Genomic DNA, 16,333 nt, shown 5'->3' with positions numbered 1-16,333 from the left:
TAGAGATAAACAGCCACCGTTTTACATTAAAAAATGGAACCAAATAATGTATGGTGAAGATGAAAACCATTATACTATCTTTACGAGAACATTATACGTGTGGATAAAGATCTTCAGCAGATTTGTTGCCGACAGTCTCAGTAAACATGAACACTGCACATATTTCTTCTACAACTGTTTACATAGATTTCAAACTAGAAAAAGCTACTGTATTGAAGTACAAAGAAAAACAATGCCGCAAGATAATAAAGCGTTTTTACAATTTGATAAACCGGAGCGAAGTACAAAAGTACCATTTGTGATCTATGGCTATTATGAGTCTTTTGTTGTTCCAACAAAAGTCTGTGAAAAATGTAACTGCGAGTGTAAAACTGTTAGAGTATAAAAACGTGTCCCAGCATCATACGCACTAAATACAGCTAGTGTTGATGACCGCACAGACGGAAATGTTGAGCCGCCGCAAGTGAATATGCTGATGTATTTGTTTGAGGAAGAAATTCACATCAGCAAAATAACAGAAAACCCAATTGAAGAAGTTAAGTTTTCAGATGAAGACAGAAAAATATATTACAGCCCAAATAATAAATGCCAACTTTAATATAGAGCGTTCGTATTTGGAGTAAAAGTTCCATTCCACTGCATTTTCACATTTTCAAATTTATTGGGCCAGCTCATGAAAAATGTAAATCCAATAATAAACCACAAAAAAGTCATACCAATTGTATTTGCGTGGCTAAGACGGTCACTTTATTTTGCGGGCACTTGATCACCCGGATATAACAAAATATTGAAGTGACCATAAAATCAAACTCGGTGGAATTCCAAATAATGCTGAAACATTTATGTCAATCACGATTGGCAAATTACGTTTCAATGACAGTTATCAGTATATGAAATCGTCGCTTGACATGTTAGCTGCTCAAACTTTCCATGCCTCACAAAGAAATTCGGAACTGAAAAAGTAAACTATCTTACAAAGAAGGGATTCTTCCCATATGAATATATTGACAGCTGCGAAAGATTTGCAAAAACATACTTACCAGACAAAGAATTTTTTCTTCTTTCATCCTTAAATGATAAAAATATTTCAAACGATGAGTATGCTCATGCGCAAAAAGTTTAAGAATTTAAATGTAAAACATTAGCCGACTATCATGATATTTATTTGTTGGTGGATGTTCTATTACTCAGCAATATCTTGTAAAGTTTTCAGGAAACGAGCTTAACAAATATGAGCTATATCCTTGCTGGTATTTCTCAGGGACAGAGCATTCTTGGGACGCACAAATGAAATTTTTCAAAATTCGGCTTGAGCTGATAAATGAATCAGACGTATAATTTAATTGAAAAAGGAATCAATGGAGGCATTAGTGTGATGAAGAATTTTTTTTTGCATCGGCAATAACAAATACATCAAAACAATTTGATGCTGCTGCATTGGTCAAATATATAATATACCTCGAGCACAATAATCTATATGGCTATGCAATGTCTCAACCAATGTCGTACAACAGAACAGTTTGTCGAGGAAACTAAAAATCTAACCTTGCCAATTAATGCCAATTAATTTGAGATTGATGTTGATTATCCATGCATAACGATTATTATTACCTCGCAGAAAGGATGTTGATAACTGATAATGTGTTCTCCAAAGAGCAGACAGCGCTTCGTACAACTGAGCCTTGCAGTGTAGCTAAATTAATCCCGAATCTCGTCAACAAGCGAAATTGTTTGTCATTACAAAAAATCTGAAACATGCCATTGATGCTGGATTAATTATTTTAAAAATTCGGCACGTGTTGAGGTTTAATCATTTTTGCTGGATGAAAAGTTATATCGATTCTAATACTGCTAGACGTGCCAAAGCGACCAAAGATTTTGAAAAAAGGACTTTTCAAACTGATGAATAATTCCGTTTTTTTGTAAAACTATGGAAAATATTCACAAACGCATTAACATCAAAATAGTTAACAATAAAGAGCCATGTAGAAAACTGGTTGCATCAAACGTGTTTGTCAGCCTTATAAATATCGGCGAAAACCTGGCCTTAATCGAAAGAAAGAAAACAAACTTAGTTCTCAACAAGCCAATATATATCGGTGCTTCCATGGAAGAACTTTCAAAATGGCTCATGTATGATTTTCATTATGTAAAATGAATATGGCCTAATGCAAAACTATTGTTTACAGACACCAACTCATTGGTTTTTGAGATTGATGGTGTTGATCGTGTTAATGGTGATGTTTTCCGGGATATCTATGACAAAAGAGAATTATTTGATCTTTCCAATGTTTCACATAATAATCCTTTCCATGATCCCACTAACACAAAGGATACTGGCAAGTTCAAAGATGAATTCAACTTTGGAATTGTTTCCGAAGTAGTTGGGCTCCGCAGTCTGATGTATGCACTATTGTGTGATGATGATGTGTGCGTGTGATTTAGATTTTTAACGTAGCCGTAGCAATTTTCCAGTCATATCATTACGATGTCTGCAGCGTGGCAGTTTATAGTGATGTCTAGCACTGATGAGTTAAGAGTGAAATCAGTATACGGCATCAATTTACAGCGGGCAATTGTCAGTTATAATCTTAATGTCTAACCGTATTCTAAACTTTTTACCATAACACTACAAACAGTATCGTATTATTGCCATTATTTTGTGCATTATTTTCTCCTTACCACAACTTTCTCAATAGTATAGTAAAAGGCCGGTTCTGGACCAGCTGGTTCTAGAAACCCTATTTTTAGTTCATAATGCCTCCTTCTCCAGAATAAAATCCAGGGGAAACATTTTGTGCTTTTATATTTTTGGGATGCCATGCGGTCTTAATAACACCAAACTGACTAACCAACCTAGATCATCTCTAACTGGGTTAGTTCATTTTGTTACTTTACTTTTGACGTTTATGCTTTTCAATCTTTTTTATGCATGTTTGTTTTACCCATCCACCCAAACTTTCTCATCTTGTTGAATAATAACCCAACGTAAATGTGTTAATACTATCAGCGCAATAACATTTGTCATAAAAATTGTTTAAACCACTTTTGGTAATTATATCAGTAACTATTTCATGTTTATATGACCCGAAACCTCTTGTAGTAATACGATCTATTATTATCACACCTGATTGATGATGCAGCACTTGTTTATAATTACTGAATCACATTTTATTTTGTATATAATTATTATTTAACCAGTTTACCTTTTCTTGTTTTATCATTATCATCATCACACGACTGCTCCGTTGGCCTAGTGGTTAGAGCATCCGCCCGGATGCGGGAGGTCATGGGTTCGAACCCCAGCCAAGTCATGCCAATGATTACTAAAAATGGTACTAACAGTTGCCTTGCTTGCTGCTCAGCATTAAGAGGCTAGTGTTAGGACGGGTCGGCCTGGTGTCAGGATAATGTGACTGGGTGGGACATCACGTTACATGTCTGCGGCATGATGCTCCAGGGCTAGATATCATTATAAACTGCCATGCTGCAGACATCGTAGTGATATCACTGAAAAATTGTTAAAGCTACATTAAAAATCCAGATCACACACACACATCATTAAGTATATAAACTGTCTACTCCACTTCCTTTACAACTCGCGCCCTGATAACTCGCAAAACCATTTATAACAGGGGTGGGGGTGGGGTGGGGTTGGTTCCCATTTTTAAAACCAGAAAATACCAAACAATGATGCTATTTGTTGATGATAATCGCAGTCAAAATTGGTAACAAACATTGATATATCGCTCCTTTTATCATAGAAAATGGTAGATATGACTTGGAAATTTTAATCAACATTGTGAAATATCAAATTTAAAAATAGGTCATACATTTTTTTTTACATTTTCTTTCTAAACGACATTCCTAGCATACTGCAATTAATGACAGGTAAGGAAATTTCGACCAATGAAAATGTCATTTATGCCGAGTGGAGGCAGTACTTAAATAAATAAATACAAATTAAATAAATTTTTTATCAACTGAAATTTGTGTTCTAGTTCTATCTTTTAGTTCCTTTTAAGCATAATCGTCATAAATGCAATGTGTCCTCTTGAAATCAAACGTAAAATGCATCAATTTACCATAATAGCTATGTCTGCGAGCATTCTATGAGGACATAATTGTGCCGACTGTGTTTTGATAACTGACTTCCGGAAGTAATTGTTGTATTGTTGCAATGAATTAAAAGCTGGCCTCTTTTGTTAAATCACATTAGTTATGTCTTTTGAATCAAATAAAGAAGGTGGAATCAAAGAAAAGTTAAAAGGCACGAAAATTCTTCAAACTTAAAATTTAATGACACTGGTAGTATGTTGGGTGAACTCACTTCATTTGTACAATTGAACAATGTTATAAATGTTATTGTGTATGTAAACTACCTCAAATTAACTGACTCTTTCATAACTGTGATCAAAGACAGCAAGGTAGAAATGAATACCTCGTAAAAGAAAGAGCTTGATTTCACAGATACGGCAAGCAAGTTTCAGAGAATTCTTAACTGGCACTTAGAGATAACCTCAAGGATGATAAGTTTCATTATTATTTCCAATAAAATCACGACATCAATATTGTACTAATTGAACAATAAAAAGTTGACTTTTGACGTACATGATTGTCTCGTGAAATAAATGTTGCGTGTTTTTGAAAGAAAGGAATCTTGTTTGGTGGTGTATCAACAAGACTCATCAAGAAAACAACAACAACAAAAACAGTGATGTAATACAGAGATTTTTCGCATACATGTGATGGTAGTTGAAACAGATGGAACAATCTTTAACATTATGGACATTTTGAAAATAAATGATATTAAGCAGAACAACGAACAACTTCATTAGAAAAAGCATGTTATTAAAAAGTATTATCGATGTGATTGTAAAATGATGATTCAGTCATTAAACAGCCGCCCCCTTACACACACACACCCCCCCGTTTTCTCGATGTCAAAGCATTTTTTTTCATTTTTTGGAGGACCCTCGGTAACTTGCGCCCTCGCTTATAGTGCAGTCTATGCTCATGGACTCTGTTGTGTGTGAGTTATCATGGGAGAGGTGTATATATATTTTATTTATGTCAGACAGAAATACATATATTTGCCCTTTGAATGGAGTTTAAGACAGACAATAGGCAACTGTGTATTGACAGAGTGAATGAGCTCATCATATCCTTTCCAAGTGTGATTGCTACAAAATGTAGTTCTGTGCCTTTTGTTGCTATTTACAATCACCTTTGCATATTGATACGTTGTTTTCTTTTTTGAGTTTCTATTTTTATTCACATTGATTAAATCAATACAAGACACTTATGATTAAAACATGAAAGACAGTTTTAATGAAGAAAGTAGAGCACTACAAACACATGGTTCGCTTAGCCATTCACAAAAAACGCTCAGCCATTCATGTACTGGCTCATGGAAATTAGTGTGAAATAGAAACTAAGCAAAATGACAAACCAACAAGAGGTAATTAAAATATTATAATATATTTACAGCTGATCTAAGTCATTATTCTGCTTTCATAACAGTACTACAACTCATAAAACTTCCTTTCTCTGTCTCTCACTCTTCCTTTGGTCAGTTTGACTTTAAAACTCTCCCTTTCTCTCATCCTTTGGTCACTTTTGACATAACTTTTACCATCATTCAAAAGACATCATGGGATGACACAAGGAAAAATCCTCTATGATCGTCTTTTCATAGATTTTCGCCCATATCTTGCTATGATGGTATAAAGAAAGGGGGGGGGGAGCAGCCTTTCAACATTTTTAACCTAATAATAATCGATTTTTAGAAACAACAACATCAAAACATTAATTACATCAAAGTATGTATATAACATAACTGAGAAATTTACCATATGTTAACAAGGTTAGCAACACTGTATCATTGATTACATGAACACTGTAGGTTACTTGTTGAAATTTCAATTTCAAGAATTTCATCCAGTACAAAATCCTTTTTCTCTCTCACTCCAGATTTCTCTGTATTTTGTCCCTTATGCATGATAGGAGAGGGGGAACGGAAAGCGGACAGGACTGCCATGAAATTGTGTACCATATTAAATTCATTTAGAAAACGGGGATTATTAATACTTTTTATTGCTATAAATCAAAATCGTGCTAGACAAGAATATAATCACCACTTTATAGCTAGTGCATTAGTCATTTTTTCCACCTCATGGTATTGAGTGTGCAGCATTTGTCTGGTCTTGCCTGAATTCTGGCCACCAAGCCAGTCTCTGTACATTATCTCAATCCCCTGTACAGTATGTGGATCTATACAGTGTACAGAATTGTACAATTCGTTCACACTAGCAAGCCTGCCTCGTGCATTTTCCCCATCCTCTGGACGAATCTGACCACCACCATTGTTACAGCCTGAGGGACAAGCCATTATCTCCACAAAATGATACGGACATTTCCCACGTTTAATTTTCTGAACAACATTCTGAATATTTCGGAAGCCATATGCCAGAGCCATCCTTAGAACTGGTTTTCCATTTGCTTCCAAAGTTACTTCCTGAAAGTCCTGGTTTCTGAAATGAATGATAAAAGTTGTAAAGAATTATTTGCCACACATATACTGTGGTACTTATTGGAATACCAGGATGATAGTCATATATGACATTAATTATAATTAACTGTTGACCCAAAATTTTAACTCATCCAATTAAAGTAATGGGTTGTAACTGAGTAGCTAGTACATGTTTATACAAAAGCATTTTCACTGGCAGGAAAATATTGATGAGCACATCCTATGAGTCAGACATTCTTTCAAAAGTTTGGTCAACGTGGTTATAGTGAAAACTGATTTAAAGTCAGAGGCAAAATGTCCATGTTAGAGATGTTGTTTGTACCTGGTACAAAAGAGCCATGTATTTTAGCCGATCGGACTGTGGAATTTACTGATACATTAGCGGGATCAGCTTCTCAGAGTGATCTCACAAGGAAGTTAATTTAGAAGATACAACATTGGAAGAGTACCACAACCTCTAAAAACAAAATCACCAATGGCATGATTCATGGTACTGCAAGCACCGAAGCTGGACTGCTGAGAAAAATTGCTCTGACACCATTTACAATGGTAAGTCTAAGACAATGGTTATGTCAGATAACAATAAGAAGGTATCTGTGTGGAAAAATCTCAGTGCAGAATGGAAACCAGAATGTTTGGGAATGCACAGTGGCCATTCTTCACATTGAAACATCTCTGGAAATACTTTTAATGGGGTGAGAATGCTGCCTGTTGAAGGCATCGTAAACTCAGAGATGCACATGCATGTAGTGAATCAGAATTTATGGCCTGTTGTTGCCAAAGAATTAAATGAGGGATGGATTCTTCAAGACGATAATGGTCTTGTGCACATATCAAGCATAGCAACTCACAGGAAAGCCACAAATATACTTGGCCATCACAGTCACTAGACATAAACATCATTGCAAATGTATATCATATTTGTTATGTTTTGCTAAATAACACAAAACATGGTTTAGTCTAAGTAAGTTAATGGCTAGATTACAACTGACTAAAATAGAGAAAACACAGCACACTAGTTTCTCATGCTAATGTTATCATAAGGCATATATGACTCGTGGTACTAATTCAGTTCCCATAGTAAACCTATGCAAACACCATGATATTAGAAACCAATAACTTCAAATATCTGAGTGCTCATGATTAAACCTATATTTATCAGTATAGATAAAACCTGGATGTCAGCTTCTGTATAGAGGAAAGGATATGAGCCGCCGCATTTTCTGGACATACGTGTATTTGAAACGTGCTTTCAATTCCGCACCAAAGAGTCAGGTGCTAATTTTAGTACTGAGTGTTCCAAACTCAGGACTGTTAAAAGACCATTTTTCCATATAATTAATATTGTGTGTGATTAGAACTGAGTGAGTGCTGGAGTTGACCTCATGCAAGCTGTCACACCATTTGTAACAACAGAATGTTTGTACTGTATATTACCACAACTCCCCCTAAAAGTGAGCTTTGTGCATTTCTTTTGAATTCACATATTCATTTCTCCTTTCCTTTTTAATAAGTTTGCAAACACATTCAAACTTAACAAAATTATATCTTCCACATGAATATATATTTCAATTAGTTTCTGGTGAGTTGGAAAAGGTCTACTAATTGTAGTTAAAATTAAAAATTCTAGCCCTATGAGATTCACAATCATTCTTATACCCATGAAGGCAAATACATGGTGATATATTGGCAGTGGTACTAAAATCTACAGTGCTAATATTTTGTTCTTCAATCCAGTTGTTATCATTGCATATAAACTTATGTGAGCATGTGTGTGATTTGGATTCTTTAACATAGCTTTAACAATTTTTTCAGTCATATCGCTATGATGTCTGCAGTGTGACAGTTTATAGTGATGTCTAGCACTGGGACATCATGCTGCAGACATGTAGCATGATGTCCTACCTAGTCAAACTATCCTGACACCAGTCATAGCAATAACCTCTTAATGCTGAGCACCTAGCGTGGCAGCTGTCAGTACCATTTTTGTAAGTCTTTGGTATGACTCAGCAGGGGATCAAACCCACGACCTCCCGCATCCAAACTGATGTGATATAACAGATGTATTAGTATTTGTATGCCCTTAACCACTTCCAGTTTCTAATATCCACAAGACACAATATAATTCAGAAAAATTATCAAGTTCACATAATAAAATCTTTGTATCTTGCAGGCTTATTTATTAGACGTCCAATCCTTGTTCGAATCTCCCCTGCCTGGTTTGGCTCATTAATGACTAATGACATCTTGACGTTCAGTTCGGTGACCTCCTTGTTAGTATCTTTTTATGCATATCTCTGGTAATCTGGTAATGTCTCTTTTGTTTGTAACAGATGCCTTTGGTTTCTCCTGTATGTAGCACCATCCTGGGTTTGCACATCATACAACCTTTCAGTGCTACCTTTTCTGACGACTAAAGCTGGTTCCCAAAGATCTTGTCTTCTGATTCTTACTTTGCCTCCAAAAGTCAGATTTGGAAGCTCTTTAGCTGTTCTATCATACTGTTTATTTTGCTTATATTACTTCTCGCCCAGATTCCTCTTTAGGTTTCTTTGTTTTATAGCTTGCGGATGTAGCTGTATGTCGGCAGTAGGTAAAGTTGATCAAAGTCTTCGACTCCTCAGTATTTGTGCCGGAGATCCCATATCATCAATTGGTGTATTTTGACACTCCAATATTGATAAATATGGATCTTTTCCATCTCTCTTTGCATTATTGAGAATTCCTTTGACAGTTCGAATGATTCTTTCTACTAAACCTTTAGACTGTGTATGAATCTCCAGGTTTTTGCAAACTGCCCATATTCTTTTGAGGTGAACTGTCGTCCATTATCACCCCTTACTTCTTGCAGTATTTCATGTCTTGCAAAAACTGACTTTGTGTGTGTGATTACTGTGCTTGCTCTTGTATTTTCTAACATGGCAACTTCAAAATATCTGGAGCAATAGTCTACTATCAAGAAATATTTGTAATTATTCCACATGAATAAATCTGATCCAACCATTTCCCATAGTGCAGTAGGGTATGTAATTAACAATAGTTCTTTTTTATTTGACTTTCTGTATTCCTGGCAAGTAGAACAATTCGATACTGTGTCTGCAATCTGTGCATTCATGCCAGGTCAATACATAACGTCTCTTGCTAATTGCTTTGTCTTCTCAATGCCCATATGACTTTTGTCAAACTCTCTTAGCATTTCTTTATGAAAAGCATCTGGTAGTACAATCTTCTCTTGTTTTAAAACTAATCCATTTCTGAAAGTTCATCTCTGCAGTTCCAGAAATTTCTGATTTCAAAGGGTATGAGATGTTTATCATTTGGCCATCCCTTTTGAATAATTTCTTGTAATTTGGTCATTTTATTATCATGTTTAGTTCCATTCTTTATTGCTTCTAACTGTGTATCTGCAATCTACATATCTGACATGATCATGTGCAAATAGCACTCAATTTTAGCATCCATGTTCATCTCAAATGTGTTTGTCTGTCTGTATGCCCTTGATTTTTCCTGGACAATAAGTTAATTAAAAACTGTACTTCTGCAGTCTTAAAAGCATTCTATGAAGTCTAGGCGGTGTGGCAGATATAGGTTTCTTGAGGATTGATTCCAGAGGTTCATGATCCGATTCAACTTGTACTAGATGACCATAAGTATGTTGATTAAATCTTTCCAGACCAAATAACACAGCAAGCCGTTCTTTTTTGATCTGTGCATACCTTGTTTCTACATCTGTCAAAGACCTTGATGCAAATGCAATGGGTTTGCCTGACTGCATCAACACTGCACCAAGTCCTGATTTTGATGCATCACAACTAACAATGACAGGCTTCTTAACATCAAAGTATTTCAACACAGGTTCTTTGCTTAGAAACTGTTGATCTCTTCAAATTCATTTTTCTGTGCAGTTTCCCAAATAAATTCAGTGTCACTTTTCAAAAGTGCTCTGATTGGCTCTGTCACTGTAGACATATTTGGGACAAAATTCGCTAGGTGGTTGACTGTACCCAGTAATCTTTCAATTCCTTTCTTGTCCATCAGAGCAGGAATTTCTGTGATTACTATTTTTTCTGGGTCAGGTTTAATACCAGATAATATCAACATGTGTCCCAAGTAGCACACTTCTGTTAGTCCAAATTGTCATTTTTCCAAATTCAGTGTCAGATTTATTTCCTGGCATTTCTTTGAAACATTTTCCAGTTTTGTATCATGATCTTCCTTTGAAGTTCTCCAAACAATTATGTCATCTATTTCAGTCACCACCCCAGGCAGGTCCTTAAAACACTGTGCTATACGTTTCTGGAACACTTCTTGAGCAGATTTAATACCAAAAGGCATTCTCACGTAGCAATATCTCCCAAACGTGGGCGTTAAATGTTGTCAATAACTGGCTTTATTCATCCAGGGGTATTTGCCAGTAGCCATGATTGGCATATAGTTTCGAGAAGACCTTAGCTCCAGCCATCCTTGTGGTTATATCTTCAATCATAGGAAGTTGATAATGCTCTCGCTTGATAGCTTGATTCAAATTTCTCAGATCTAGACAAATTCGTAGTTTCTTGATTTGGATTGTTCAACAATTACTAATGAACTGACCCATTCTGCTGGTTCATCTACTTTCCGTATTACATTTTTCCATTCCAGAGCTGATTAAAATGGGTCTCATAAAGTTATAGGAACCATCCTTGGTGAATTAATGACAGGTTTCAAATTTTTGTTAATTGCGATATGATATTTTTGTTTCAGGCATGCTAGACCTTCGAACACACTGGGAAATTCTTTGACGATATGATTGTCCTCATTCCTGTGAACATTGCAAACTACTTGTATTAAGTGGTAAACTTGAGACACTTTGAACCCAAGGATAGGTGGTTGGTTTTTTTTTTTTTTGTGATATAAAAATCAAGTTTGCATTTGCCTATGACAATTAGTAGCTTTTGAGATAGGTGTTGGTTGGTTTTACTTCAACGTTGTCAATGTTCATTGTTTCAAAAATGTGATTTGGAATGATGATGTTTAATTGCGAGGCAGTATCAGTTTTAAATTTGACATCTGTACCATGAAGAGTCGCAGAAACGTAGCTTTCTTTGTCACAGATTTTAGTGTTGCCTTTGTCACTGTTCCTACAAAAGATGTTTTTTCCTCTTCTCTTGAGTAATTTGCATACCATGCACCCATTTTGTCTTGCTGCATTTCAGAAAATGGTGCCGTTTTCGACACCTGAAGCAAGATTTTCCATAGGCTGGACACCTACCTTTTGCATGTAATTTGCCACATTTACCACAGTTGAATAATCTAGAGTCTGATTTCATGTATAATATTTCCACTTTCTTTGGTTGTGCCATTTTCTTTTCTTTTTTTCTTCATTTTCACATCATGAACTTCTGATGCAGCTGCTTCATTTTGCATACTTTGAATCTGCTTTTTGGAGTTTGTGTCTGCTCTGCAGAGAGCCAGTGCTTTTTGTAATGTCAGCTGATCTTCTTGTAAAAGTCATTCTTTTACTTTTTCAGAATTAGTCCCACAGACAATTCTATCTCTAATCATTTCATCCTGTAAATTTTCAAATTTTCAGTTCTTTGCTATCAATTTCAGTATTGTTATGGAGATATACTTCTTAACGGTATAAATCTAACTTCTAAAATTTTCACTTCTGACACCATGTTATGTTTTGCTAAATAACATACAATATGGTTTGGTCTAACTACTTTAATGGCTAGATTTCAACTGACTTGAAACAGTGAAAACACTCGCACAATAGTTTCTCATGCTAATGTTATCATAAGGCATATAGGATTACAACTGAGTGAGAGCCTGGAGCTGATGTGACCTGTACCAACAGAATGTCAGTACTGTATATTACCACAACAGTCACTAGACATAAACATCATTGCAAATGTATACAACAGTCACTAGACATAAACATCATTAAAAATGTATATCACAGTCACTAGACTTAAACATCAATACAAATGTATATCACAGTCACTAGACATAAACATCATTGCAAATGTATATCACAGTCACTAGACATAAACATCATTGAAAATGTATATCACAGACACCAGACATAAACATTACTGCAAATGCATATCACAGTCACTAGATATAAACGTCAATGAAAATGTATATCACAGACACCAGACATAAACATTACTGCAAATGCATATCACAGTCACTAGATATAAATGTCATTGAAAATGTATATCACAGACACCAGACATAAACATTACTGCAAATGCATATCACAGTCACTAGATATAAACGTCATTGAAAATGTATATCACAGACACCAGGCATAAACATCACTGCAATGTATATTACAGTCACTAGATATAAACATCACTGAAAATTTATTAAGAACAATTTAAACAAAACTTACAAAAAGACTAACCAAATTAAAACCAAAAGTAACATCAATGTTGCCAATGATATTTGGTTTTAAGTGAATCAAGCTCACATAGCACTGCTATACCTGTAATAACTTCTTAACTTCCATGGTACCAGGATTTTAAGTTGCCAAAAAATCAATACTGCATCAACCCTTCAGACACACTGCTGTAGTTTCTAATATTTCATATAAAATCTACACAGCTAAGATTACATTTATAACAATTCAAAAACAAGAGACAAGCTCATTCTCCAGTAAAATGCTGTGACTTGGCTTGAAAATCATTTGTGCACTTTACCTTGTGTGCTGTAATAATTTTATGCAAACCCAATATACTGTCACAAAAAATTTCACTAGTTTCAATGAGAAAGGTTAAATCATAGATTAATTACAGTAATTTAAGAACACAAATTACCAAAACTAATAGACATTTGATATTCTCAGCTGTCCAGGACATTAATGACACAATTACCAAATCTAATAGACATTTGATGTTCTCAGATGTCTCTAATATTAAGATCATAGTTGATGTCCTCAGCTCATTAAACAAACCATATTTCTCCAATCAAAAGACCATGCTTGATGTCCTCTGTTCATTGGACATATCATATTACTCTGATCAGAAGACCATGCATGATATTCCCAGCTCATTAAACAAACCATATTTCTCCAATCAAAAGACCATGCTTGATGTCCTCAGCTCATTGGACTAATCATATTTTTCCAATCAATAGACCATAGTTGATGTCCTTAGCTCACTGGACAAATCATATTTTTCTGATCAAAAGACCATGCTTGATGTTCCCAGCTCATTGGACAAACCATATTCCTCCAATCAAAAGACCATGCTTTATGTCCTCAGCTCATTAGACAAATAATATTTCTCCAATTGTAAATTTATGCTTGACATTAAGTCTGTTCCCCAGAGTTTTATAAAGTGTTACTGAATTTTGCATACAAAAAGTCCTGTCCCTACTTGCCATCCTATTTACAAGGCAGGAATCTGAGCTTATCATGGGAGAAATACCATCAACAACTATGCATATCTATTTGCCATCATATAATGCACCAGAAGATCTTGGTCTATGCAGTTTGTTATGAATAATCAGCAGAACAAATAGCACAAACCCTGATCTGGTAGAACATTACATCATGGCAGATCAGGGTCTATGTTATTTGCAATTGGACTGGAAACTTTTGTGAGCAGATGTGGCACTTGTTCCTAGAAATATCAAGGTTTGAGGTTTGTGGTTTTGTGGGTTCAGTGTCAATTTACAGCCAGTATATTTGATAAAAGAATAGCACAAAACCCCCAGGAATAACCCCCTACCCATGGGAAGCTACTGGCAAGCATTGTCAGATAACTACATTGGCCAAGCCACGAGTCAAACCCACATGGACTGAGATGAGATGCCAGTGATTTGTAAAGGTGAGCATGACAGACCACTCGCCCACCAAGGGCCCTCTAAATCTATCATGGATAACTTCTAAAATATGTACACATGAAATCATCAAGTTGATTAAGGATGACAGATTAATTTTTTTTTATATCTTAACAATCTAACAGCAAATGTAATTTTCTGCAACAAATTACTATTTCAAATGACTGGCTGCATTTTTCTGTCGCTTATGTTCAATAAGATGTCAATAAAACACAAAAATCAATTAATCACTAATCATCCTGTCAGAATGAGACTTAACTCCCTTGAGATAATGTATTCCTTATTTCCTTTCAATGTCTGGCTTTATAACTTTGCTTCATTTTTCATGTAACCTGAGCTACATTATCATTTCTAAAATTATTTTTTTTACTCATTTTATATTGGAACTGTTACACATTTTTTTTAAAGAAAAGAAGCTAAAAACCTCCTGCTTATCATAAAATGTTATCACTTGCTCTATTAATTTGAAAGTTGTCAAAAGGGTTATGAAAAACACAATGCCATGCCATTGTTATGTATATTTAATTTGTATTATTTGCTGGCTTATGTTATGTGCATCAATATTTTGTACCTGGTGATGTCCAAAATCAAGTTCACTGCATACCTGACCTGGCTCATTTATTTTCTATACAACATAATACATAGCTGAAATTTTCTCAACAATTGTGGATTAAATATTTAGATCATTATTAATGGTAAATAAGTTTATACTCTTGATTCTGACCTTAGAAAATTTTAGAATGGAAAATTCCATCAAGTGACAGAAAATGTTCAGAAAATGTTCAAACAGAAGGGTATATAATCTTGTTTTTTTCTTGCCTAGATATCTGAAGCAGAATCATTCCTGTTGTTGAGTTCAGTTTTTCATTTAAATTATTATTCACTGGAATTACAAAGTACTTAGTAATATTCTTGGACTGGAACATATAATTTGGAATTATAGTTAATTTAGACAAGGACATTTTTGGAATTTTATTCACAATACTGTAATTTTATTTAAAAATTTTCACTTTGCATTGTTGTTTTCATTGTTTTATGTTACACAATTTAAGACACCATATACTATGTACAGACCTTGAAACATAATTTTATATCCAAATGAAAACATAATGCAGAGCAAATGAAGAATCAATGGGAATCAAATGAAGACTCAGTGGGGAACAAATGAAAGATCAATGGGAAGCAAATGATGAATCAATGGGAACAAATGAAGACTCAATAGGAAACAAGTGAAGACTCAATAGGAAACAAATGAAGAATGACTGATAACAAATGAAGATACAGCGGATAACAAATAAAAGCTCAATAGGAAACAAAGAATGAACGTAAATAAAAGGCACAATGAAAGCAAACAAAATTATGAAAGCATTTTGAAGAAAACAGAGTGCAAATGCAAAACACAAAATGAAAATGATAATGGAACAAATAAAATAGCATTTCATGAATGTATCTGGAAAAATATCAATTACTTTCAAGCTGACATTGAATTTCCATTCTAAAAACCATTTATATGATAATCCAGGATTAGATTTATTACAAATGAGAGACACCATTTCACCTTTACAAGCAGTAGCATTGTTCGTGTCAAGAAGGCAGATATAAACTGTGACTGATGTGATGAAATCAACAGCAGTATTTATACAAATTGAGAAACTGCATTTACTAAGTTAACAAATGCTTGGCAACTGTATGTTTTAATTAACTGCCCTGTTTTGTTTGTATTTTTATTTATTTTAAATTCAGTACGATATTTTGCATTTGTTTGTTGCCATTGTATTACAGGATGCATTTAATAAGAGAATAACAGAGTTCTCTCCCTTGAACACTATTGGAATCAGAAACTGACTTTAGTAAATGCATTTTTATACCATAAATTTTGTTCCCAATGAACAAAAATGAAATGACTCATCAAACAGAAATCAAACCTGCAAAATAGGAATCATTTCTGAAATACAAAGCAAAAAGTAATAT

General features: G+C 34.6%; 1 protein-coding gene across 1 annotated transcript in view; it reads right to left on the bottom strand.

The window, feature by feature from the left end:
• Positions 1-6,080: 6,080 nt before the first annotated feature.
• LOC149781217 (cytosolic Fe-S cluster assembly factor narfl-like) overlaps positions 6,081-16,333 on the bottom strand; it is a 47,013-nt gene continuing 36,760 nt past the window's right edge. Inside the window, exon 9 of the mRNA XM_089935295.1 lies at positions 6,081-6,533. Within this exon, the coding sequence (XP_089791421.1) occupies positions 6,134-6,533 (400 nt within the window). The 3' untranslated portion in view covers positions 6,081-6,133. The remainder of the gene's footprint in view (positions 6,534-16,333) is intronic.

Source organism: Sinohyriopsis cumingii, chromosome 15 (assembly GCF_028554795.1).
Source record: "Sinohyriopsis cumingii isolate HCF-2022 chromosome 15, ASM2855479v2, whole genome shotgun sequence".
NCBI classification, from domain to species: domain Eukaryota; kingdom Metazoa; phylum Mollusca; class Bivalvia; order Unionida; family Unionidae; genus Sinohyriopsis; species Sinohyriopsis cumingii.
Note: the sequence above shows the minus strand (reverse complement) of the source record. Positions and strands in the feature narration are given on the sequence as shown.